General features: G+C 40.4%; 1 protein-coding gene across 2 annotated transcripts in view; it reads left to right on the top strand.

The window, feature by feature from the left end:
• The first annotated feature begins 21114 nt into the window (after positions 1–21114).
• Positions 21115–26530, top strand: part of LOC138959296 (organic cation transporter protein-like) — a 23679-nt gene continuing 18263 nt past the window's right edge. The window contains exons 1-3 of one of the 2 annotated variants that reach the window (XM_070330711.1): positions 21115–21199; positions 23036–23181; positions 25924–26188. In XM_070330711.1, the coding sequence (XP_070186812.1) occupies positions 23039–23181; positions 25924–26188 (408 nt within the window). In that variant the 5' untranslated portion in view covers positions 21115–21199; positions 23036–23038. Of the gene's footprint in view, positions 21200–22701; positions 23182–25923; positions 26189–26530 lie in introns of those variants that run through there. The other variant, XM_070330712.1, reaches the window with a different exon arrangement.

Genomic DNA, 26530 nt, shown 5'->3' with positions numbered 1-26530 from the left:
TGAATGTATCCATACTATATTTGCTTTTCCATGAGTAACACTGTTTTTCAAACAAAAATCTGTGACAGGAGTGGCAATGGAAAGATGGCCTTTGTCTGATAGCAACTTCATAGTTATAGTTATGCAGAGGGGAAGTGAGAAAGCTGTCCTCTTCGTTTGTTTTAACTTCACAACTATTTGCTACTTGATCCAGATCAAAAATAATGCATGGTTCATTTGGAATATCACTATTTCAAGTGAGAGATTGGCTGCTTTCGACTTGATTTGATTTACTTTGCGTATCGGCTGCAGAGAAAAGTGAGAATGTTCCCGACCAATGCCGGGTTGCAAGTCTTCGTTTGCTGTGTTGTTTACACTTTCTACTGTTGCCAGTACCACTGACTTCAGGCGAAACAGAAGATTGTGAAACATGCACCTAAAAATAGGATACTTCTACAGATCGACGCAACCTCCTGTGACTGATGTAGTGTGTCGTAGCAGTGTATGTAATTTCTGGGGTCACGCGGCGCTAGCGGCCGACCTCGCCTCGGCAGACGATTAAAAAAGCGGACGGAAGAACACTTGAAAGAGGGGGGGGGGGGGGGTAGTCTTCATGTTATGACAAAGAGTATCAATGTCGAATAACTTTATTCTGTATGGTGTTTGATTACACATTCTAACACAAACTATATGTATTTGTAGATTTCAGATACGGTCAAACTGATAACTCAGTATATTGCTATTTCATATGTTACGTGGATTTCCATTGGTCAATTGGGCAAAACTGAGCTCAGTGCAAAAGTGATATCGACGACATTTCCGAAAACTTATGTTTGACGGAAAAAGAATAACACCAACCCCGTTCTCCTGAATATAACTGAAAGACACATTTTCTTCTTCATTCAATTTCTGTTTTCAAAAGCTTTGTCAACTTTCCACTTACACGACAAGCTCCCTTTACCAAGCTTCAATTAAGAACCCTGAATACGAAAGGTCAAAACAAAACAATAGGTACTACTTTCACTATCGTCGTCTGCAACGAAAACCGAAAATGGCGAAACGCTTTGCTACGTACACAGAGGACGAAATTTCAAATAAAAGATCGAACCTTACACCTGTGACCAGGAAAAGTTGCATAGACAGTTCCGTGCGGATCTCACCACGTATCAACGTACATCCGATGCTCAGGACCCACAGATAGGTGACGCTTTGGCGATTGAGGCTTCGTCTTCAGCTCTAACACGCACGCAGACAGTCAGGCAGGTCTAATCTGCACCAGCGGTGTTGGAAGGTTTTGATTTAGAAACACTCGAATGTTGCTTCGACGAGATAAACGAACCAAAAGTCAAAAGTGTGCCCCAAATTCGGAAAATATTCTTTCAAAACAGCACTGTAAAAACCATCAACATCACTGTGAGAAAATAAACAATACAAACACAACCAGTTCCCCTGTGGAACATTTCGGGTGGACTTTCCCACGACCTGACCTACAAACATCCTCCGTGTTCGTTCGCGGTTTGCATTCAATCTGTGTTAGTGCGCGTGTGTGTTTGTGTGTTTAGCTTTCGTTGGTATGTGCTGTTTGGTTCAAAATAAGTTTATATTTTTTCATTGAAAGATTCAGAAACGTTGGTTGATACTTTGTTGAATGCATTCAACCAGAAAAGACACGAAACGCATTGAATCTATCTTCTGCGCGCATGCGTGTGTATGGTATGTGTAAAAGGGCAATTGTGTTTTTCAGTCTTGTTTTGTGCCTGTTATTTCGTCCCCCAAAATTCATTTATGTCTTTATATGCTGTGAGACATAATCGCTATTACGAGTAGGCCGTGTGACATAGAGTTTTCTTGCACACTCGACTGCTGCTGTCTCACTTCGGCTACGCCGTCGTGAGACATCTACAGTCTCGTGTGCAAGAAAACTCTCTGTCACACGACTAACTCGTAATAGCGGGTACTGTCGTCTGCTACACTTTGTCCGCTTTTGCACATAGATTCGTCTGTTTTACTGAGGCACTGAAAAGGTTTGGTCAAGTAATCTTCGACGAAGGCCGGACTTGGGAACGAATCGCTTTGGTGGATTGGTCAGTCTGCCACATGGTGTGGGGCCCCTTACGTGTTGAAAGAGATACTGTTGTGGGTTTTTTCCAAACCTTCTCGAGTGCACTGCCGTTCTCACGAGATCAGTTAGGGCCTACTTCTGTTTTGTTTCGTTTTTTCCCCAAATTGACACCTTGTATGACAGATGAAACAGAAAAACCTGTTGTGAAAATGCACAAATTAAGAGGGAAAAACAAAACAAAACAAAAGTTAACTGATCTCATGAGAACCGCAAACAACGACACATGTTCACCGCTCTCACCCCATTGAAGAAGAGGGGTCGTCCTCGACCCCTCAAACAAACAAGTTGCTCCTGATACTGACCTCATTCTCCCATGAACTTCTGGTCCGTAATGACCTATTCTTTGCTGGGATGAAAGGGTATGTTAAAGTGTGCCACATGGAATATGTGTTCGTGCGTTGGTAATTGTCGTGTGCGTAATCTCAGTTTGCAAAACCAACACTCAGTTGGCCCACAACTGACCTTAATGTTGCATGCCCGGTGCGTGTAATGTACTCAAGATTTTCTAGAGACTATTTGTCGTCTACAATTTTGACTTATGCACTTTAGTTTGTTTAGCCTCGTTAAGAAGCGTGGGTAATCTGGAACTAATCCAGGAATGTAGCAAAACAACGGCCAACTGTTTATACAGGGAAAACAGTTCAACAGGCCATGTCGAAAGGAGGCGCACAAATGCATACTAAGCACGGTGCATATTATGAAAGTTATATGGGAGTATTGACCGACACACAAACCGACACCAGGGCCGGACCAAATGAGTTGTAAGGGGGGGGGGGGGTCCTCCTTTTTGGGGGGGGCAAATCAGCGAAGTGGCGAAGCCACAAACGCGCGCCTGCTGGGGGTCCGGGGGCATGCTCCCCCGGAAAATTTTTGAAAAACGGTTAAAATCTGTGCAATCTGGTGCATTCTGGGCCTTGTTTTGGGGGTTAAGGCCTGTCAGTGTGAGTTGGTGGGGGGGGGGGGGGGGTACCTTTTTCTCATCGGATTTCACATTGAATAAAATTTGTTAGAGACACACACACACAAAATTTATTAAAAAAAACAACAACAAAAACACTCAAAACAAGGTACATGCTTTTTCCAGGGGTGGGGTTCCGGAACCCCTGGAACCCCCCCCCCCCTGGGTCCGGCCCTGGACACAGTGCGTTTATTTGCGTGTGTGTGTGTGTGTGTGTGTGTGTGTGTGTGTGTGTGTGTGTGTGTGAGTGTGTGTGTGTGTGTGTGTGTGTGTGTGTGTGTGTGTGTATGTGTGTGGAGGTATTGCACCTCGCTCATAGCGAATTGAAAGTATGTCAAATACACGGCTGAGTAGCCGTGGGTAAGTATACTTCGATACTTCGACTTGACTTGACTTGAAAGTGTACCTTGGTCGGGCTGTCTGCGGAGCATCCGCCTACCGGCTTGCACATCTCGTCTCTACAATGCACTTTGAAAGTGGACTCTGGTCCAGCTGACAGCCTCCGACACTCGCAGCCAATCAAAAACTGCAGAGCGTCTGCAGAGCAACTGACACGCCCCCTTGACGACAATTCCCCCCCCCCACCCCCCTCCCCTTTCCACCGTCCGTCCTACAAAATAAAAGCAAAACAAAGTCACTCTTTGTCAGATCATGATATTAGACAGGATCGCCAACTCCGCGCGTGCGCTAGGGCGGCAAGTTGCCGAAATAATTGTGCCGCCCAGTTCGTTTTGTTTACAGGCAAATCAAGAAAAACAAAAACAAGAGTGAGACATGTTTAGCATGAACATATACGTATACTTTTTAAAAGGGATATACCGTTACATTTCTTCTGCTGGGGCAAAACATTTTAATATGCAATGTTTTGTAATGGTTTCCCAGTGAAAAGACGACGCAAGGGAGTTAACTACCGTAACCGCGATTGAATGCACAAACATTTTTTCCTTTTAATTAAATTATGTGTGGTTGCGTGCCAACGCACACAAAAACACCAGTCATAGATAAATGTCTTACACTTCATATTTAATTGAACTTTTTAAGGTATATGTCATACATGCACCATATCTCGCAAAACGAACTGTGTTGTATACGTGTGTGTTTTTATATTTAGTCAAGTTTTGACTAAATATTTTAACATCGAGGGGGAATCGAAACGAGGGTCGTGGTGTATGTGTGTGTGTGTGTGTGTGCGTGCGTGCGTGCGTGCGTGCGTGCGTGCGTGCGTGTAGAGCGATTCAGACCAAACTACTGGGCCGATCTTTATGAAATTTTACATGAGAGTTCCTGGGATTGATATCCCCGAACGTTTTTCTCCTTTTTTCGATAAATGTCTTTGATGACGTCATATCCGGCTTTTCGTGAAAGTTGAGGCGGCACTGTCACGCCCTCATTTTTCAACCAAATTGGTTGAAATTTTGGTCAAGTAATCTTCGACGAAGCCCGGACTTCGGTATTGCATTTCAGCTTGGTGGCTTAAAAATTAATTAATGACTTTGGTTATTAAAAATCTGAAAATTGTAAAAAAAAATAAAATTTATAAAACGATCCAAATTTACGTTTATCTTATTCTCCATCATTTGCTGATTCCAAAAACATATAAATATGTTATATTTGAATTAAAAACAAGCTCTGAAAATTAAATATATAAAAATTATTATCAAAATTAAATTTTCCAAATCAATTTAAAAACACTTTCATCTTATTCCTTGTCGGTTCCTGATTCCAAAAACATATAGATATGATATGTTTGGATTAAAAACACGCTCAGAAAGTTAAAACAAAGAGAGGTATAGAAAAGCGTGCTATCCTTCTCAGCGCAACTACTAAACCGCTCTTCTTGTCAATTTCACTGCCTGAACGGTGGACTGACGATGCTATGAGTATACGGTCTTGCTGAAAAATGGCATTGCGTTCAGTTTCATTCTGTGAGTTCGACAGCTACTTGACTAAATATTGTATTTTCGCCTTACGCGACTTGTTTGTTGTTACATTTAGTCAAGTTATGACTAAATGTTTTAACATCGAGGGGGGAATCGAGACGAGGGTCGTGGTGTATGTGTGTGTGTCTGTGCGTGTGTGTGTGTGTGTGTGTGTGTGTGTGTGTGTGTGTGTGTGTGTGTGTGTAGAGCGATTCAGACTAAACTACTGGACCGATCTTTATGAAATTTGACATGAAAGTTCCTGGGTACGAAATCCCCGAACATTTTTTTTCATTTTTTTGATAAATGTCTTTGATGACGTCATATCCGGCTTTTCGTGAAAGTTGAGGCGGCACTGTCACGCCCTCATTTTTCAACCAAATTGATTGAAATTTTGGTCAAGTAATCTTCGACGAAGCCCGGACTTTGGTATTGCATTTCAGCTTGGTGGCTTAAAAATTAATTAATGACTTTGGTTATTAAAAATCGAAAAATTGTAAAAAAAAATAAAAATTTATAAAACGATCCAAATTTACGTTCATCTTATTCTCCATCATTTTCTGATTCCAAAAACATATAAATATGTTATATTTGGATTAAAAACAAGCTCTGAAAATTAAATATATAAAAATTATTATCAAAATTAAATTTTCCAAATCAATTTAAAAACACTTTCATCTTATTCCTTGTCGGTTCCTGATTCAAAAAACATATAGATATGACATGTTTGGATTAAAAACACGCTCAGAAAGTTAAAACAAAGAGAGGTACAGAAAAGCGTGCTATCCTTCTTAGCGCAACTACTACCCCGCTCTTCTTGTCAATTTCACTGCCTTTGCCATGAGCGGTCGACTGACGATGCTACGAGTATACGGTCTTGCTGAAAAATGGCATTGCGTTCAGTTTCATTCTGTGAGTTTGACACTACTTGACTAAATGTTGTATTTTCGCCTTACGCGACTTGTTACATTTAGTCAAGTTTTGACTAAATGTTTTAACATAGAGGGGGAATCGAGACGAGGGTCGTGGTGTATGTGTGTGTGTGTGTGTGTGTGTGTGTGTGTGTGTGTGTGTGGGTGCGTGTGTGTGTGTGTGTGTGTGTGTGTGTGTGTGTGTGTGTGTGTGTGTGTGTGTCTGTGCGTGTGTGTGTGCGTGTGTGTGTGTAGAGCGATTCAGACCAAACTACTGAACCGATCTTTATGAAATTTTACATGAGAGTTCCTGGGAATGATATCCCCGGACGTTTTTTTTTCTTTTTTGCGATAAATACTTTTGATGACGTCATATCCGGCTTTTTGTAAAAGTTGAGGCCGTACTGTCACACCCTCATTTTTCAATCAAATTGATTGAAATTTTGGCCAAGCAATCTTCGACAAAGGCCAGACTTCGGTATTGCATTTCAGCTTGGTGGCTTAAAAATTAATTAATGACTTTGGTCATTAAAAATCTGAAAATTGTAATAATTTTGGTTTTTTTATATAAAACGATCCAAATTTACGTTCATCTTATTTTACATCATTTCCTGATTCCAAAAACATATAAATATGTTATATTTGAATTAAAGACAAGCTCTGAAAATTAAAAATATAAAAATTATGATCAAATTTAAATTTTCGAAATCGATTTAAAAACAATTTCATCTTATTCCTTGTCAGTTCCTGATTCCAAAAACATATAGATATGATATGTTTGGATTACAAACACGCTCAGAAAATTAAAACGAAGAGAGGTACAGAAAAACGTGATATGCAGCACAGCGAAACCACTACCGCGCTGAACAGGCTCGTCAGTTTCACTCCGTTATGCACAGGCGGCGGACTACGGTCATTGTGAAAAAATGCAGTGCGTTCAGTTTCATTCTGTGAGTTCCACAGCTTGACTAAATGTAGTAATTTCGCCTTACGGCGCAACTTGTTTCTTTTTGTCACACAGACAGACACACAGACAGACAAACAGTTTTGACTAAATGTTTTAACATAGAGGGGGAATCGAGACGAGGGTCGTGGTGTATGTGTGTGTGTGTGTGTGTGTGTGTGTGTGTGTGTGTGTGTGTGTGTGTCTGTCTGTCTGTCTGTGCGTGTGTGTGTGTAGAGCGATTCAGACTAAACTACTGGACCGATCTTTATGACATTTGACATGAGAGTTCCTGGGAATGATATCCCCGGACGTTTTTTTCTTTTTTTTTCAATAAATACCTTTGATGACGTCATATCCGGCTTTTTGTAAAAGTTGAGGCAGCACTGTCACACCCTCATTTTTTAATCAAATTAATAATAATAATAATAATAAAGTGTATTTATATTGCGCCTATCCCTTACAAAAAACAAAAATATTTGGCTCTAAGCGCATTACAACATGTGAAGGACTTGGTACAATCAAGTCTGACAAGTACAACAGCACAATATACAGTCGGTCTCTTAGGTAAAAGCAGCTTCGACAGTTAAACACTTCTACTAAAAGATCCTCTAACAATTTACAAACATAGTTAAAGAACATCGAGTTAATAGGAATTAAAAAAAAAAAAGGTTCTTATAATAAAACTATCTAGCGAACGACGAAGAAGAAGAAGAATAAAACTATCAATGTCAATGTATAACAAGTCATTCAACGTAAATGGCCAAAGAACAACAATAAAACAATGGTGATAAAACAGTTATACTCAATGGCTAATAACGAGGCAGAGTTAAATAGTATCGACACAAGATTAAAACAAAACATATTTCTGGAGACGAATTAACAACAATAAAGCAATGGTGATAAAACAGTTTTACTCAATGGCTAATAGCGAGGCAGAATTAAATAGTATCGACACAAGATTTAAACTAAACATATTCCTGTGACATTTTGGCCAAGCAATCTTCGACAAAGGCCGGACTTTGGTATTGCATTTAAGCTTGGTGGCTTAAAAACTAATGAATGAGTTTGGTCATTAAAAATCGGAAACTTGTAATTAAAATTATGTTTTTATTAAACGATTTAAAAATAATTTCATCTTATTCTTCGTCATTTTTTTATTCCAAAAACATGCACATATGTTATATTTGGATCCAACTCCCGCATTCACTCAGGCACTCCACATCTATGCAATCATTCAAAACCTCACTCAAAACACACCTCTTCCCTCACTAGTCCGTTAATGACCACCCATCCCCCTCTCCTGCTGGTCCTTGATCTGTCTCTTTCTTTCTCCTTCTTCTTCCCTTTCCAGTTCTATTCTTCTTCTCTCAACCAACTTTATGTATCCAATAATTTATTTATTTATTTATTTACGACTGTTTTTCCGTCTAGAATGAGTGAGTGCGTCGCGTTCTCGCTGTGCGCCTGTCTGCGAGTGTATGAGTCCGAGTGTCTTGGTCCTTGTCGATTTGTGTTTCGTATAATGTTCACTATGTATCTTATATTTTGTAAGCGCCTAGGGCTATATTTAGATTAGGCGCACACATGTTCATAATAATAATAATAATAATAATAATTACAAACAAGCTCTGAAAATTAAAAATATGAAAATTATGATTAAAATTAATTTTCCGAAATCGATTTTAAAAACAATTTCATCTTATTCCTTGTCGGTCCCTGATTCCAAAACCACATATATATATGATATGTTTGGATTAAAAAAACAAACTCAGTAAGCTAAAAAGAATAGACATACAGGAAAGCGTGTTATCCTGCTTAGCGCGACCACTACAGCACTACTCTGCATGGCTTGTCGATTTCACTGCCTTTGCCACGAGCGGTGGACTGACGAAACGACGAGTATGTGGTCTTGGTGAAAAAAGCAGTGTGTTCAGTTTCATTCTGTGAGTTCGACAGCTTGACTAAATGTTGTTATTTCGCCTTACACGACTTGTTTCTTTTTGTCACACAGACAGACACACAGACAGACACACAGACAGACACACAGACAGACACACAGACAGACACACAGACAGACACACAGACAGAAAGACACACACACACACACACACACACATATACACACACACAGACATGCATAAACATACAAATACAGACACACACACATACACACACACACAACACACACACACACACACACACACACACACGTACACACACACACACATCGTCGGATTTGACATTACAATTCGCTATCTGTGGCTCATTCCCTCTCTCCCTCCCTCTCTCTCTCTCTCTCTCTCTCTCACTCTCTACTTTGCTAAAGCTTTTGACCTAATTGACCATAAACTCCTTATCAAAAAGCTTGAAATTTATGGATTGGCAACTGATTCTGTTAACATTTTAAAATCTTTCCTGTCAGACAGACAGCAAAGTACTTATCTGAATCAATCCTACTCTTGTAAACAAACAGTAAGGTTTGGAGTTCCGCAAGGTTCTATTCTTGGTCCTTTACTATTTTATATCTATATTAATGACCTACCATTATTTGTTAAATGTATGTGTGAACTATTTGCAGATGATACTACAATTAATTCTAGTCACAAAGATCTAAGTGACCTAGCAATAGTCCTCCAAGAAAACATTGATCGATTGCTGGAATGGTCAGAACTAAACCATATGTCACTGAACCCAAATAAAACTAAATGCATGCTTCTAACCGTTAGACAAAAACGACAAAATCTATCATCAACATTTCCTAAACTACAAATACAAAATCAAGATGTAACTGAAGTTGATAACCATAAAGTCTTGGGAATAACCATTGATAATAATCTGTCTTGGTCAAAACATTTAGATACACTTTGTAAAAATATTTCTAAAAAAATATATCAGTTACCAAAAATTAAACATTTTCTAGACCTACGCACACGGAAACTGTTTTTTTCAGGCATATATTCAATCAACTATTGATTATGCGTCCACAGTGTGGGACTCTGCAAGTACAAACACTTTGAAACACTTATGCACTTTACATAGACGAGCTGTTAAATTAATTCTTTTAAAAAATGCATCTCTCTCTACGTCTGATTGTAAAAAAATTACAGATTCTTCCTATCAAATCAAGATTTACCTATAACAAAGGTGCAATGATGCATAGAATTATGTCAGGGAATGCACCAACATTCATTGCCTCAAATTTCAAACTGAATAATTCAATAAAACTAAACAAATTAATTATCCCAACCCCTAGAATTGACCTTTACAAATCAAGTCTTTCTTATTCTGGCGCCTTATTGTGGAACTCCATTCCTGATTTAATTAAAATGCAATTCAGTGAAACTTCCTTCAAAGAAATGTACATGTCGTTTCTCTTGGAAACAAGTAAATAATTATATGATAATATTACATCATTGCTTGATATTCATAATGCATTTTGAAATGTCTTTTTAATTTTTTGACATGTTAATTATATAATTTGTATTGTAATTAACTTAACTTCTATTTCTTCTTGTTATTAATCGAGTTACCCTCAATGGGCGAGGGCCAGACGAAAAAAAGCATGTATACTTTGCTTATTCTGTTACCCTCGATAAATAAATAAAAGTTCAAAGTTCAAAGTTCTCTCTCTCTCTCTCTCTCTCTCTCTCTCTCTCTCTCTCTCTCTCTCTCTCTCACACACACACATACACACGCACACACACACATACATACGAGCGCGCGCACACACATACATACACACACACACATACACACACACACATACACACACACACACATACACACACACACACACACACACACACACACACACACACACACACACACACACTGATCTACAGATTTTTGTCCGAGTGTAAAACTATCAAGTTAAGCACTCAAAGTATTACTTTTTCAACTGAGGTTGCTAAAGACCCTGCTCCCTCCCTCTCAGCAGGGGCGGGGACGTAGCTCAGTTGGTAGCGCGCTGGCTTTGTAGCCAGTTGGTCGCTATTAGCGTGGGTTCGATCCCCACGTTCGGCGAGAGATTTATTTCTCGGAGTCAACTTTGTGCAGACTCTCTTCGGTGTCCGAACACCCCCGTGTGCACACATGCGCACGAAAAAGATCCCACGTTCACAGCAAAAGTCTCAGGGCTTGGAAAATACGAAGACACGCATGCATCGTCTCTCGTCTCTGATTATCATGATCGTATTTCGTAACTTTGACGAGACAAACATAATGCTGGTATGTCGAAGAAGACAGCCACAGCGGGCTTGTTCGAATCAAAGCATCACACCATAATTATCTTCAGCGTATTACCAATACCTGTCCCAATATAAAGCAGTTGGTCTAAGAGGACGTTAAACCCTAATAGTCAGTCAGTCCTCTCAGCACGGTGTGTATGATTCGAGTGTGCATGCGTGTGTGCGTAGGTGCGAACATGCGTGAATATGTTTATGAACTCGCGCATGCTTGCGTTCGTGTCAATGAGGTAATTTATTTTTTTTCATATTTACTGACAAACATAAATTTTGATCACTACGACGGCTTACTAGCGCATAAACTTGAGGTTACCAATATCACGTAAACATTTAAATTAACACGTGTTCTGTGTAATTCACAGCGGTAATTATGTTAACTACTAATTGTTGTGTCCTCGGCTTACTAGCGCCAAAACCATAATCAAACATGCACGTCTAGTAATTAGACATGAACATATGAAAATTAAGCATGATTACTTAATGACGAAACATGATCACTTGATAATTACAATTTTCACAAGAAAAAAAATAATGTTCAGTTCTGGCTCATTTCCATACGGTGAAAGCCAAAACTGAAAGTTAAACGTTATCTGGGGGAAAAAACGAGAAATTGCCGCTAATCATTTTAATTTTTCCGTACACATTTTAATTTTCACGTGAAAATGTGAATTATGTTGTTTTGGTGCTAGTAAGCAGTCATAATTATATCACTCCCCTGCAATAAAGCCTGATATCCGGCCGGAACAGTGAAATAGAAAGGTTACACAGCTGGTGCGCTGACTGGAGCAGGCATGGCGTCACGCTTCATGAACTCAGGATCAAATTACAAGGCTAATGACACTTCGCCAATATCTTCTCTGATTTATGGTACCGGTAATTAATTTGACAATTGGGCCGTTAACGACCTAAGCTCCAGGAATAAATTCAAATATATCAACCCGATTCCGTCATAAGCGTAAAACCAGGGGCCCTCGGCTATTGCGATACAGTGGAGCCCCCATTTTAAGACCACCCAATTTAAGACTTCCTCCTTTCTAAGACCTTGCTTTTCTTTCTCTTTTTAAAGATTTTCTTCCCAACGCGGGTTAGGGGGAAAAATTTACCCGATGCTCCCCAGCATGTCGTAAGAGGCGACTAACGGATTCTGTTTCTTCTTTTACCCTTGTTAAGTGTTTCTTGTATAGAATATAGTCAATGTTTGTAAAGATTTTAGTCAAGCAGTATGTCAGAAATGTTAAGTCCTTTGTACTGGAAACTTGCATTCTCCCAGTAAGGTCATATATTGTACACTACGTTGCAAGCCCCTGGAGCAATTTTTTGATTATTATTTATTATTATTCTCTTTATTTATATAGCGCCTTATCCGAAGTTCAAAGCGCTTTATGCCGTGTGAGATGGAATTTTTTACACAATATATCACGCATTCACATCGACCAGCAAACCTCAAGCCTGTTAGGCGAATGTTCACCTTTCGCGGCCTTTATTCCAAGTCACACGGGTATTTGATGGACATTTTTATCTATGCCTATACAATTTTGCCAGGAAAGACCCTTTTGTCAATCGTGGGATCTTTAACGTGCACACCCCAATATAGTGTACACGAAGGGACCTCGGTTTTTCGTCTCATCCGAAAGACTAGCACTTGAACCCACCATCTAGGTTAGGAAAGGGGGGAGAAAATAGCGGCCCGACCCAGGGTCGAACACGCAACCTCTCGATTCCGAGCGCAAGTGCGTTACCACTCGGCCACCCAGTCCGATGCATGCGTGTCTTCGTATTTTCCAAGCCCTGAGACATTTGCTGTGAACGTGGGATCTTTTTCGTGCGCATGTGTGCACACGGGGGTGTTCGGACACCGAAGATTAGTGCTTTTGTGAACAAGAAACAATTAACAAGTGGCTCTATCCCTTTCCCCCTTTCCCCGTCGCGATATAACCTGCGTGGTTGAATAAAGAAAGATGTTCTCTTCATACGCGCCGTAAATTGACCTTCATCTTAAGACTCCCTCTTGTTAAGACCTGATTTGCTCAGATTGTTGAAGGTCTTTACAGGCCTTCCAATGTAATCAAATATGTAAGGATGTGTCAGCTTCTCTGGACTTGGATCGCTGGCTTGATTAGTGGTCAGTGAGTCGGAACGAACCAAAGAAAGGATGGAAAGCTGTTGCAGCCAACAACTCTTTGGGCACAGATTTCAGAGCCAAAGGCACCCAATATTGAACTCGGCACATGCATGCGGGAAGATGAACATTTTCGATCTTTCCGGTGTATGTTTGGCAACAAAACACTAACCTCGGAAATCGTAAGACACGCGGGGTAAAACCCTTATTTCTTTTTGTTCTTCTGTGCAAGTGCAGGCTCCGAGGCTAAAAGCAACTTTGAGGCTGCAGTAATCAGGGGCGGATCACATCGGTTTTAAGGGGGGGGGGGCGGTTCCAAATTTCTTTTAAGGACAGATCGACGTCGCGATGGGGTCCGGGGCATGCCCCCCCCCCCCTCCCGGAAAAAAGTTGATAAAAACAAGGAAAATGGAGCAATCTGGTACAACTTCCGCCAACAAATTACCCAACTACCTTCCAAAAGCGTCATGTAGAAATGTTTTGATAAAAACAAGGAAAAGTGATCAATCTGGTGCAATCTGAGGATTGTTTTCTTTATTTTCACATTTATTTTGTTGTTGTTTTTCTTTATTTTTTTCCCTTTTAGGCTGGGGGGGGGGGGGGGAGTCCGGACATTCCAGAAACCCCCCTGGATCCGCCCCTGATAATCTAGCCTGCTCCAGCCTGCCCATATGTGGTCTTCTTCTTCTTCTTCTTGTCGATCACTATAATTATGTGGTCTTACCCAAACGAGTACTCCGAATGACCTGCGCCTTGTCACATGATGCCTCCGCTATCAGTTCCCACCTACTCGAGAATTTCCAGCCGCTGGTTAACGCTCAGTTTGATATGACTAACTCAAACTAATTCGTTGGAACCTATCAACATTTGGTCATACCAAAATAACATATCTGTCAAGAATAAGATTTGCCATTTGGTTCCCGCTGAAAAGCGTTCGGTCAAGTCAAATGCAAGACATTTGTGTTTGTTGTTGATTTGCCTTGGCATGTTAAACACACGATGTATTGCGATGTCCGTTTTCAGATGATTAATTTCGGCTTTCAAATTGACTGTTAACATAGTGCAAGTAACACATTTATAAGAAAATATTTCCACTATTGCACATACATGCTCACATATACCAATTTTCTGCAAACATAAGTTTTTGGGAAAACAATATTTGGACAAAAGACCGTCTTCCGTGTATTGAGCACCTTTTGTCACTCAATCATAATTATGCCTTTCCAGTCGTATTATTGGATTTACAATAAACGATCACATTACAAAGATCTGCACTGAAACGTATCTGCTTAGTTTTGTGCATGACGGGTAGTATAGAACCATTGCCCATTACCGCCCACCTGACAATTCATGATATATTTGTAGAATAGTTTATATCATATAGAACTCACGGTATAGAAAAGACATTTATAGTTTAGTTTTGGAATCTATTCTGTGCCGGAACATTATTTCAAAGTAGGGCCTATATTGTAAAACAGATGGCGCCTCATAATCGTCTGCAATTGAACAATGTAGCGTTGTCATAGCTGTGTCCTACTACTATTGTGGTTGCTCGTACTTAGTTGGTTTGTTGTTGCGGGTGTTGTTCTTTCATTTACCCGCCTTTGGTTTCTTGTTGTGCGATCTTTCTAAAAAAAACGGGCTTGATTGATCTCGTGATGTTTTCTCCTTGCTAGGGCTAATCAAGCGGTTTTTGCTGTTTGTTTATTGGGATGTGGCATATTGCGATTAATTATGAGTGAAACAGATCTGCGAAGAACAAAATAATGGTGAATAATGTACACACAAAGCCAGACTGGAATGAATACCCTACATTCTGAGCACCCACACATTCCTTTTTGTTACATTTAGTCAAGTTTTGACTAAATGTTTTAACGTAGAGGGGGGAATCCAGACGAGGGTCGTGGTGTGTGTGTGTCTGTGTGTCTCTCTGTGTGTGTAGAGCGATTCAGACTAAACTACTGGACCGATCTTTATGAAATTTGACATGAGAGTTCCTGGGTATGAAGTCCCCAGACGGTTTTTTCTTTTTTTCGATAAATGTCTTTTATGACGTCATATCCGGCTTTTCGTGAAAGTTGAGGCGGCACTGTCACGCTCTAATTTTTCAACCAAATTGGTTGAAATTTTGGTAAAGTAATCTTCGACAAAGCCCGGACTTCGGTATTGCATTTCAGCTTGGTGGCTTAAAAATTAATTAATGACTTTGGTCATTAAAAATCTGAAAATTGTAAAAAAAATAATTTTTTTATAAAACGATCCCAATTTACGTTCATCTTATTCCCAATCATTTTCTGATTCCAAAAACATATACATATGTTATATTTGGATTAAAAACAAGCTCTGAAAATTAAAAATATAAAAATTATTATCAAAATTAAATTGTCCAAATCAATTTAAAAACACTTTCATCTTATTCCTTGTCGGTTCTTGATTCCAAAAACATATATATATGACATGTTTGGATTAAAAACACGCTCAGAAAGTTAAAACGAAGAGAGGTACAGAAAAGCGTGCTATCCTTCTCAGCGCAAGTACTACCCCGCTCTTCTTGTCAATTTCACTGCCTTTGCCGTGCGCGGTGGACTGACGATGCTACGAGTATACGGTCTTGCTGCGTTGCATTTCGTTCAGTTTCATTCTGTGAGTTCGACAGCTACTTGACTAAAATTTTTAATGTTGTATTTTCGCCTTACGCGACTTGTATTCCTTTTGTTGTTGTTGTGAATTTTCTTTTGTTCCCTTCAAGTCATATTGTCCGAGAGCCCAAAAGAAACCTTGGAAAACATTGTGTTGTGCGTGTAGTATTCCTGGCATTGCTGCTTTCTGTGCGTAGGCACGCACAAAACGTTATCACAGGTATATATTATGATCTTACAAGTTAGGCCTAGTATCTCCCTTCTTTGTCTCTGTCGACGCCCGTGGTGGGTTTTTTTAACCGCTTGCTTCCCTTTATATAATAAACCGAGCATAGGTCGTCATCGTACAAAAAGAAATCTTTAACATCTCAAAAATGCAAACCCGTTTGGAATTCTGGGTATTGAAATCCTTTTGTGAAATGTGACCCTCCACCACGAAATGAGTCGCATGTCACCTCGCGCGGTTCTGCGCTAGGCTTAATATAAGTCCGGTGAGTGTCTGGTAACAGTGTGAGGGTCACCTTTGTCACAGGCTTATAACTCAAACAGTTTTCGCTCTTTTCTAAAACGGTTTTCACCACTGGATAGAGCATAACAAACTCTTTAGGAAAATGTAAAAAATATAAAAATCATGCAAAGGTGACATGTGACTCATTCCGTGGTGGAGGGTCACAAATAACGTCAGTGCCCTTCGGCGATTGGTTAATGCATTTTAGTGCTAGAATGCAAACATAATGTCGGTCACACTTGATGTTAATGCTAATTGAATTTGCTTTTCAAACTGATACGAAGTGAATGGGACAATGGGGCAAGTTATCAAGGTAACTTCACTCGGACACTGAGATTGAAAGAGCGTATTGCACACAAACACGAACGGAGTGACTCGGAAACCGACAAATCGTTAACTGATCCCCATGCTCGACAACTAACCAGCAACTCTCGAAGTCACAATTTCTCAATTTACCCTATCGTTGACAATGTGCCCGGTTAGCTCAGATGGCTTGACCGCCAATCCATTAGTTCGGGTTCAAATCTCAAAGCTGCAAAACAAAAATTAGTTTATTTTTATTTTGTAACTTTCTTTTCTTTTCTGAACTCTAACTTCTTGTATTTTATTCCCTTCTTCATTCCAAAGCTTTTGAGTAGTACGTGTCTAGATGATCGATTTAATCAAAGGGTTGCATAATAATCGAGTACTTCTAGTGAACGATTTCCCAGACATTCCTATTCTTTTTCGTTTCAGGAACAAGCCGCTTGTATCACCGCGCGTCGACTGGTGGTAACGGTGGTTGATCACTTCTAACTAATGAACTTCTCACAATTCGTAACGACAGTACACATAGCATTTCCATAAGTTTTGGCACTAACACACTCCATCTGATATGATACGTTGGCATTGTTATGGCCATGCTGGCAATTTTACACCGCAGTTCTGTTTCATTTTGTGGAGAGCAACATGTGTGGGTCCACCGATTAACCAGCGCTTATCCTTGAAGGTATGATCTCACAAAGGTTTTTTGAAAGGACGACCTTGGATTGGAAAATTTAAGGTATTACAGGCTTTGCAAAATGTAACTAAAGTTCTCTTCATTTTTCTTTTCTTTTCTTTAAAAAAAATGTGTATTCTTTCTTCTCTCTCGTTCTGTTTTCTCTCCCGTTTTACATGTATTATTTATCTTTTTCTTTTTTTTCTTTGAGTAATAATAATAATAAGAAGAAATGAGCATTTATGTAGCGCAACATCATAACTTTACAATTATGCTCTTTGCGCTTGACACATTTAACATTAAAACACAGTTATACAAGCATTTACATCTACATTCATAGTCAGCAACGCTTAGTTAAAAGTGTGGGAATCAGATTTCTTCTGAATTATAATGGCCAACAAACGTCGATATGCAAGTCTGTTTTTGTTCATATTACACGGCAGTCTACGTGTTTTAAATGATTTACATGTAGGTCTTTCACTGTAAAAAAGATTTTTTTTTTAAAAGCTAATATATCTTCTCACTTAATTGTTACTTTATATTTTGTATAAATTGTGCAAGAATAACAACTGAATAAATGGTATAAAAAGCAAATGCAAAATCAGTTCTTTATAAATGCATGTCTATTTTGTTCTTTCTTTTTTTCTTTAGTTTAAAACAGGTTGATAGGGCAAATTACCTATTTCAATTTTACTTCGTAGTCTCAAGGCAGACTCCAGCCTTAAGTCGCCAGTTACGTAATTGATTTGGTTTGATTGTTGTTGCTTTTTGGGTCCAGCGGACCATATAGGCCAAATCAGGACCCCAGTTACGTAATTAGTTAAGCAACAATTCCCAACTGTTCACAGAAAAGAGCCACATTGTACACACGTTACAGAAAGGGTGTTCAAAGGTGGAAGACTTAAGTTAAGAGTGTTAATTTGTGCATGTGTGCAAATGGAGGAATGCTCATATCCCATGTAACGTCCTAGACAGATCTGTGGTATTTGAAGTTATTGTTTGCACGAGACGGGGGTATCTTTAACCTTCATTCAACCATCTTGGGCAGAACTTTCACCAATCATAATTATGACTTTAGACATGCGAAGTCGTGATTGTTTTGGACGTGAGTATGCAGTGCTATGAGGGGTTTTAAAATTGTTTCCAGAACATTGCATTACATTTGAGCAAATACCTGGAACTATCCGACATTTTATTTGAAGTACATTCAGTACATAGACATAACATCATGAAAGTTCCAATTCAGGCAACCGCGTTGTTGTGGAAATACAGCGCTTTTTGTCATGGTACCCCTCAAAATTGCCGCAAAACCTCCCGTTTTTGACCCTTTATGCGGTCGACACCTGCATAAGTAGGAATAGCACAACACATGAGATATGCAAGCCAGGTAAACAATACAACATCTTCTGGGTAGATCATTGATTTGATTTTCTCTCTGTATGTAGAAGTTACCAAGTTGTTCATATTATGATTTGTTTGTCGATTTGTAATTGGTCCCTTCCGTTTTTGTCACGTTGATTTTGGGGGTGCACTTATTTGAGCGGCGGTCACGTGATCCCTGTTAAGCCTGTCTTACACTGTGCCGAATATCCTTGCGAATATGAACATGTTGTATTCGGCCAGAAAAGAGACGAATGGACAGGAAAAAATATTGAAAATTCGAAGCTTTACCGATCATTGCGAATGCTTTTCTTTCTTTCTTTATTTGGTGTTTAACGTCGTTTTCAACCACGAAGGTTATATCGCGACGAGGGAAAGGGGGGAGATGGGATAGGGGAAAGGGGGGAGATGGGATAGAGCCAATTGTTAAGTGTTTCTTGTTCACAAAAGCACTAATCAAAAAATTGCTCCAGGGGCCTGCAACGTAGTACAATATATGACCCCACTGGGAGAATGCAAGTTTCCAGTACAAAGGACCAAACATTTCTTACACACTGCTTGACCCAAATCCCTACAAACATTGACCATATTCTATACAAGAACCACTTAACAAGGGCAAAAGGAGAAACATAATCCGTTAGTCGCCTCTTACGACATGCGGGGTGCAGAGAAATAAGGATGTGGAAAAGAAGACTTTTGGTAAGTGAAATAAAGGTGATGGATCCAGTCAGGTAGAAATAAGACAACAAGAAAAGAATAGGAAAACTGCAGGGAATAGTAGGGAGAGTTTTCTTGGAAGGAAATATAGGTGAAAGGACTGGTAAGGCAGAAATAAGACAAAAGAAGAGAAGTAAAGGGGTGGGGTAGCCCTGTTTAAACGCTCCCGCCGCGTGAAGGCGACCCCATGGGAGCATTGCGAATGCATACAAATCCATATACGAATGTCTTGCGGATGTATTACGAACGTTGCGAGTGGCCTTGCGAGTGTTGCGAGTGCTTGCAAACATTTTACCAATAAAGCGATTATGCAATTCGCATTGTTCGTAATACTGCTCTTACACTGTGCCGATATTCCCTTGCGAATATAATTCACCAATAATTCGTAATGATCGGGACATGGTCGCAAGACATTCGTAAATGTTCTTAACCATTCGCCACCATTCGTCTCTTGTTGCGAATATTAGCAACATGCTCCTAATATTCGCAAGGAATGCATATTCTTCAGTATTCGCAAGCCATTCGTAATCATCGTAAAGGTATTCGAAGCGCTCGCAAGGCATTCGCATTGATCGGTACACATTCGCAAGCACTCGCAGCTATTCATAAGACATTCGCAAGAAATGTGTATAATTATGAACATGTTGTATTTGGCCCAACAAAAAGAGACTAATGGACAGGACAAATGTTGACAATTCGAAGCCTTACGAATCCTTGCGAATGTCTTACGAATGGTTGCGAGTTCTTGCGAATATCTACTGATCATTGCGAATGCATACGAATCTATATTCGCAAGAATATTCGGCACAGTGTAAGACAGGCATAACGAATGTTTGCGAATGCCTTGCGAGCCTGACAAATACATTGCGATGATTACGAATGTTCGCAGGGATATTCAGCGCAGTGTGAGACAGGCATAACGAATGGTTGCGAATGCCTTGCGAGCGTTACGAATACATTGCGTTGATTACGAATGTCTTGCGAAATCTTACAAGTACGTTGCAAAAAAGTTGAGAATATGACTTCTTTGCGAATATTAGGAACATGTTGCTATGTTCAAAACAAGAGACGAATGGTGGCGAATGGTTAAGAACATTTACGAATGTCTTGCGACCATGTCCCGATCATTGTGAAGTATTGAAACATTCTATTCGCAAGGGCAATTCGGCACAGTGTAAGAGTAGCATTACAGAAATATTTGATGCGAACGGTGTGCCAGATAGTCAAGTGGACGGCCTTAATTGGCAAAGAAAGTTTGAGTGAAATGACACGGGAGTTAATGCTTTAATCAGTGTGCAAAATGTGTGCGAAAAATAATTTTATACTATTGTCAAGTGCGGATATCAGCTCGTGCTTTGGTTTGTTCTGACTTCTTGGCAAGTTCCCATGACGTAGCAGTTACGAATGTCGTTGTGTCCCACACGAGTGAACCGAATGAAGCGTGCTGTTTATCTAGACTTCAACTGTGTAGCCACAGACAGCTGGGGAGATAAGGTTGGGGGAGGGGGGGGATTGCAAATGAAAAGCAAACTCGTACACTATAAACGAGTGGTTCTAGTAAGTTTCAGCACGCGTACGTGAAAGTAAACGAAGTCAGCGACCGGATCATATTATCAGTCTAATATATACAAATAATACATGTACACATTTTTATAAGCTTACTTCTCTTTCACGGTTACTTTATTCTATGGGCAGGGTGAAGCGGACTGAGAGTTGGTTTCAACGCGGGTGCTGCACAAGGGCTGCAAAGAATACAAGTGTGCGCTGCGTGTAACCAGGTAGGCAGAAATTATTTGAAGTTTTCCGTTTCAGTGTCTCTGATTTGCAGGTAAAGCGAATAATCCACAACGTTAGGATTTCTGTTTAAGCTGACCTGTTCCAACACTCATTCAATGCTGGTAAATAGCCTCTAAATGTTTCTTCTAAATTTATGTCACTGTGGGGTGTTTAAAAAAAAATAAAGGTCATAATATAAGATACTTTCCTTCTCTTGTAAGGCCCCTAACACACACTGGGAACGATTGTAGGACTGTGTGTGTGTGTGTGTGTGTGTATGTGTGTGTGTGTGTGTTTGTGTGTTTGTGTGTTTGTGTGTGTGTGTGTGTGTGTTTTGACATGAGATGGAGCAGTGGAGAGATCTATTATACACACAGATGTTGCACGTATTTCTAAAGGTCAATATTTTGCAGAATTGATGATTCTGCAAAACAAGGTATTGGGATGCGAAACTCAAGGAAGATTTAGATTATAACTGCAGACATAGTACGTGTAAGATCGGTGCGTGCATGACGGCGAATCGCCATCCAGCAACATGTTATAGCCACTGATGTTTTGTCAAGACATTTTCTCTCCACACACAAGAAGAAAAAACCACCATATTTATGTATACTTGTGTAATGTGAGGACATTCCTCCTTGCTTTGTTTTTTTCCAACAACTTGGCAAGTTCCCCTGACGTAGCTGTAATACATTTCTTGTTGCCTCCGACAGTAGCGCTCAGATAGGGTGAGTCTTGCGATATACGAAAAGTATTCAAGGGGGCAAAAATCCGTTCGTCACCGCCCATTTGACAAAGCCCCCGTAGTATGTTCACAGACAAGCGTTCAGCTCATTTCACGTCAATCAAAGACAATCTCGTGAGTTCAAGTACTGCTGACAAGTTTCTGCATTTGTACACCATCTTCTCCTTCTTCTTCAGCGTTCCAGAAATTCTGGTGACGTGTGAGCTCGTTTGCCCATTTGGGTTCCCCACACTATATACTCTGAGAGCATAGTCAGCTTGACTCCGCTTTTGTTGGGTAGGCATGCTGGGTATTTTAGTGTTTCCATAACCCACCGAACTCCGACATGGATTACAGGATCTTTTCTGTGCGCACTTGGTCTTGTGCTTGCGTGTACACACGGAGGGGGTTAAGTCACTAGCAGGTCTGCACATAAGTTGGCCTGGGAGATCGGAAAAATCTCCACTCTTAACCCACCAGGCGGCAGCGACCGGGATTCGAACTCACGACCTCCCGATTAGGAGGTCGACGTCTTACCACTGCGCCACTTCGCCCGTCGTACACTTTAAAAAATGTGCCGTTGAAGTACTACTGCACATACACGTGGTGGTTAATAGTCAATCTGAAAGCGACTGCAAGACGTCGTATCGACTCAAAGGTCAAAAAGTGTGTCAAGGCGGTTAAACAAAATAAGTATCGATCCTTTTCAGCTGCAAATCGCTATCAAACTAAGCCTGTTTGTCAAGAGAAAACTGAAACTAGATAAGTGAACTTTCTGTTTTGTTCATTTTTTCTCTCAAATCCAGCGTTTAATGCGTGGAAGAGAACTACCTTCGCGCATGAATATTGTTATGCGGAAGGTCTTGGCGAGAGGAAAACAGGCATCAGCAAGATTGTGTTGAACAAGTTAGTAGGTGGTTTTTTTAGTGTTTATTTCTAATAAAAACGTCGGCGGAAAATGGATAAATAGGTTACACACCTCGCCAGAGTCTCGGGAATACCTGAGCATCGACCTTCGGGAAAACATGCCAGCTATCCAGGACTCGGAGGTGTGCAACCTATAAATATTGCATACACATGTTCAGAACATTTTCCATTTTTCTGTCCGCACCAGGAGATGGCTAAGGATGAGCTGCACCTGTTCATCGGAGAATGGGGACCCTACCAGAGACGCCTGTTTTTCTTGCTGGCACTGCCACTCATACTGAAAGGCTTTCAGATCATGCAGTCTGTGATAGTATTCCATGTGCCAGATCACAGGTTGGCTTTATTATATACGATTGCAGGCACAGTCCTTCCCATATACACCATTCGGTTCACGATTTCCGATCTTGCATAATCCCCTTATTCTATCAAATGTCTTCAACTCTGCACTGCACTGATATTTTCTTGATTTGCTGTTGTTTTGTATTGTGTTGTTGGCGGTGGTTGTGGTTGTTGTTGTTGTGGTGGTGGTGATTTTTTTGGCTCACGTAAGTGTAGCCTATGCGATGCTAACTTTTGTCTTTTGTCTGTCTGTGCGTGCGTGCGTATGTCTGTGATAGAAACTTTAACATTTGACTGAACACCGAAATACTAATTTTACCTGGTTATTGTTCAAGCAACAGCTTCAAAGTATTGAAGCAATGATCAACATTTCGTCGGAAAGAATGTAGTTAAAGTGTGTATCCAAACAAAACGGGTGGTGGGGGGTTTTGGGGGGGGGGGGTAAAAACAGGTGACTGGTTTGTGTCGTGTGTGGTATGTAGACCAGGTCAGGGGTCAAGGTTAGGTCAGATCGCGTGAAGGATTGTGGTAGACACAGTTATCACCGAGCTGCAGTTCGGCGATTCGGAGAAGACGATTTCACATTGTTCGGTTTCGTAGCTCCAGAAAAATAGATCAAGAAGATACCAAAGGAGATTTTCTACAGGTTAATCTGCACAGCGTGTTTTCAGTGTCTGCGCGAGGAAGCGCTGTCGAAAGCGCAGTGTCGATCTGGCCATCTGGCAGTCGTGTCCCCGTAAGTAGGCTATACTGAGACAGACATATCTAGATCTAGTGTCTCGCACTCTTGCATCGTGTCACCTATGCTTACTGTGTGTGTGTATGTGTGGGAGTGATTGAGTTTGCGTTACTGTTTGTTGATTTCTTACGTGAGCCTTGAAGGCTTCGCCTCTTGTCTTTACATGAGATAAGGCCGTCCCTCTACTCTGACACGTACCGACAACCAACAGCCTAGATGCTTCCTGTGCCGAGTGGGACTGTTTTGATAACGTTATCTATTAACGGACATTACAACAATCTGTCAACAAATCAAACATTCTCAATCTGCAGGGGATTAAGTAAGACTGTAGATTGTTGGGTATCCACATGGATGAGTTCTGTAACCCCATATCTTTGGTAGCGTCAATTAAGTGATAACGAAAGTGGTTTCCCACTGATTTAGTTTCGCCTCTTGGCTAATTATATGTTTTTAGCTAATACTTAAGGACTTCTCATCCTGAAGACCCACATACTTTAAAGTAGTGCAATCTATTTAGGAAATGTTCTGTTTGAAGCCATTTTTGGTGGATTTGAGAGACACTCAAGGGTGACTAATTTGTGACCCTCCACCACGGAATGAGTCGCATGTCACCTTTGCATGATTTTCTTATTTTTACATTTTCATAACGAGTTATTTATGCTCTATCCAGTGGTAAAAACCGTTTTTAGAAAAGAGCGAAAACTGTTTGAGTTATAAGCCTGTGACTAAGATGACCCTCACACTGTTACCAGACGCTCCCCGGACTTATATTGAGCCTAGCGCAGAACCGCGCGAGGTGACATGCGACTCATTTCGTGGTGGAGGGTCACATTTGAGGACCTATCTATGTCTATTGACACCATTCAGAGCTGCAGAAAGGAAAGAAGCCACGCATTAGACCAAGACAGTGTGTGGGGGGGGGGGGGGGGGGGGAGGGAGCACAGCGAGAAATGTCAATGTCTTACTTCAGCTGATACCCGTTCATGAGTCATAGTTTATAAACAGGGGTACTTTTAATCCATTGCTTGATATATTCCTCCTGCGGCATAATTTTGTCGCAGACACAACATAATACCATGGCATCATGCGATTGAGGTACTGCTTCGGTTTCATTGTGCAAAATCTGTAAGGCTAAGTTCTGCGTGCAACCCCTTGCATTCATCCATGTTCACGATTTCATCATTGGATTCGATGGGACTTTCTTTTTCTGACGGCTTCGCTTTATTTTAAATTTATTCATAGGCTCGCCAGAATGCCCTCCAGTTGTGACAGGAGTGACCCTTTTATCCGTTTTAATCAATCTATATTTTTCGAAAAAAAGGAACGACAATTTCGTTTATTTCATCTTTACCCTTTCATTTTGTGGCGTGAAATCGTGACGTATCAAGATTTGGAAACGGTACTGATGTCTGGTTTTTCTGTCTTAAAATATTGACAAGCGAGGCTAGAATATTTGCAGTGTTATAGGTTGCATCATTTGTGTCCTTTCTTCAATTGTCTTTCATACTCGTTACCACTATGGCAAACGTCTTTGGCAAAAAACCACTGTTATTTCAGTGGCTGGTTTCTTCCCAGATAAATGGTATGTTACCTGTTTGCAAGGCACAGTTAATGAGCACAAGCCCTTTGTCTCTGCAAGCGCAAACATCCTCCGCGAAAATGTTACTCCTATTGTATTGGTTGAGTTACAAAACCAAGCGTTTCAAAGAAATTGTTGAACTTACATCTTTGTTGTTTTGCAAACACACGGACAGTTGTTCGTCAGAATAATAATATACGTGTTGGATGTACTTAACGTATGATGTACTCTTGTAAAAGCCGGATCTCTTATTATAAACCCCGGAAGGACTGTGCCGTTAAAGATACTTTTCATCCCGTGTAAACTGTCATGAACACAACAACAGAGATGTCCATGATTTTACATTGGATTTTTGTAAATCGCTATTTCCACATAATTATGCCTGGCTCCAGATGTACGTACAGTGTTCATTTTTCAGATGCCAGGTTCCAGGTCTACACAACGACACCTTCATCATGCAGAACGAGCACCACAGACAGCTGGTGAACCTGACAGTTCCCAAGGATGAGCACACAGAACACGGCTATGCAGAGTGCTCCGTCTTCACACACTGGAACACAACCCAAGGATCAAGCAACGAAACCACATCCAGTAATGGAACCGATGAGTCGATGGAAGACACGGAATCTTGCCAGTCGTGGGTTTACGATTTCACTGACTTCGACTCGTCTTTCATTACACAGGTATTTCGCGCTTTTTGCAAGTAATTTATGAAACTATTCCCCATTGCCTTTAGGAAGAATATTTTGATACCAGAGAAAGCCACGAGCTTTTGAATTATCATGTTTGGCTCTCATCTATATATAATATTTGTTAATTTCAATTAGTAGGTTCCCGTGTAAAATGGAACAAATGCTTTCTTAGTCAGAAGTGTGTCACACTAGCTATCAGCATCCTTTACACAAAGACATAACAAACTGTTTAAACCAGACTACTTTTCGTCAAGATTTTTATGTTTACTGTATGAAAGTTCATGATTTTACCAAACAAGAGCAAGGGTTTACAATGTTTTTGAGTATTCCTAA

The sequence above is a fragment of the Littorina saxatilis genome, linkage group LG2 (genome assembly GCF_037325665.1).
Source record: "Littorina saxatilis isolate snail1 linkage group LG2, US_GU_Lsax_2.0, whole genome shotgun sequence".
NCBI lineage: Eukaryota > Metazoa > Mollusca > Gastropoda > Littorinimorpha > Littorinidae > Littorina > Littorina saxatilis.
Note: the sequence above shows the minus strand (reverse complement) of the source record. Positions and strands in the feature narration are given on the sequence as shown.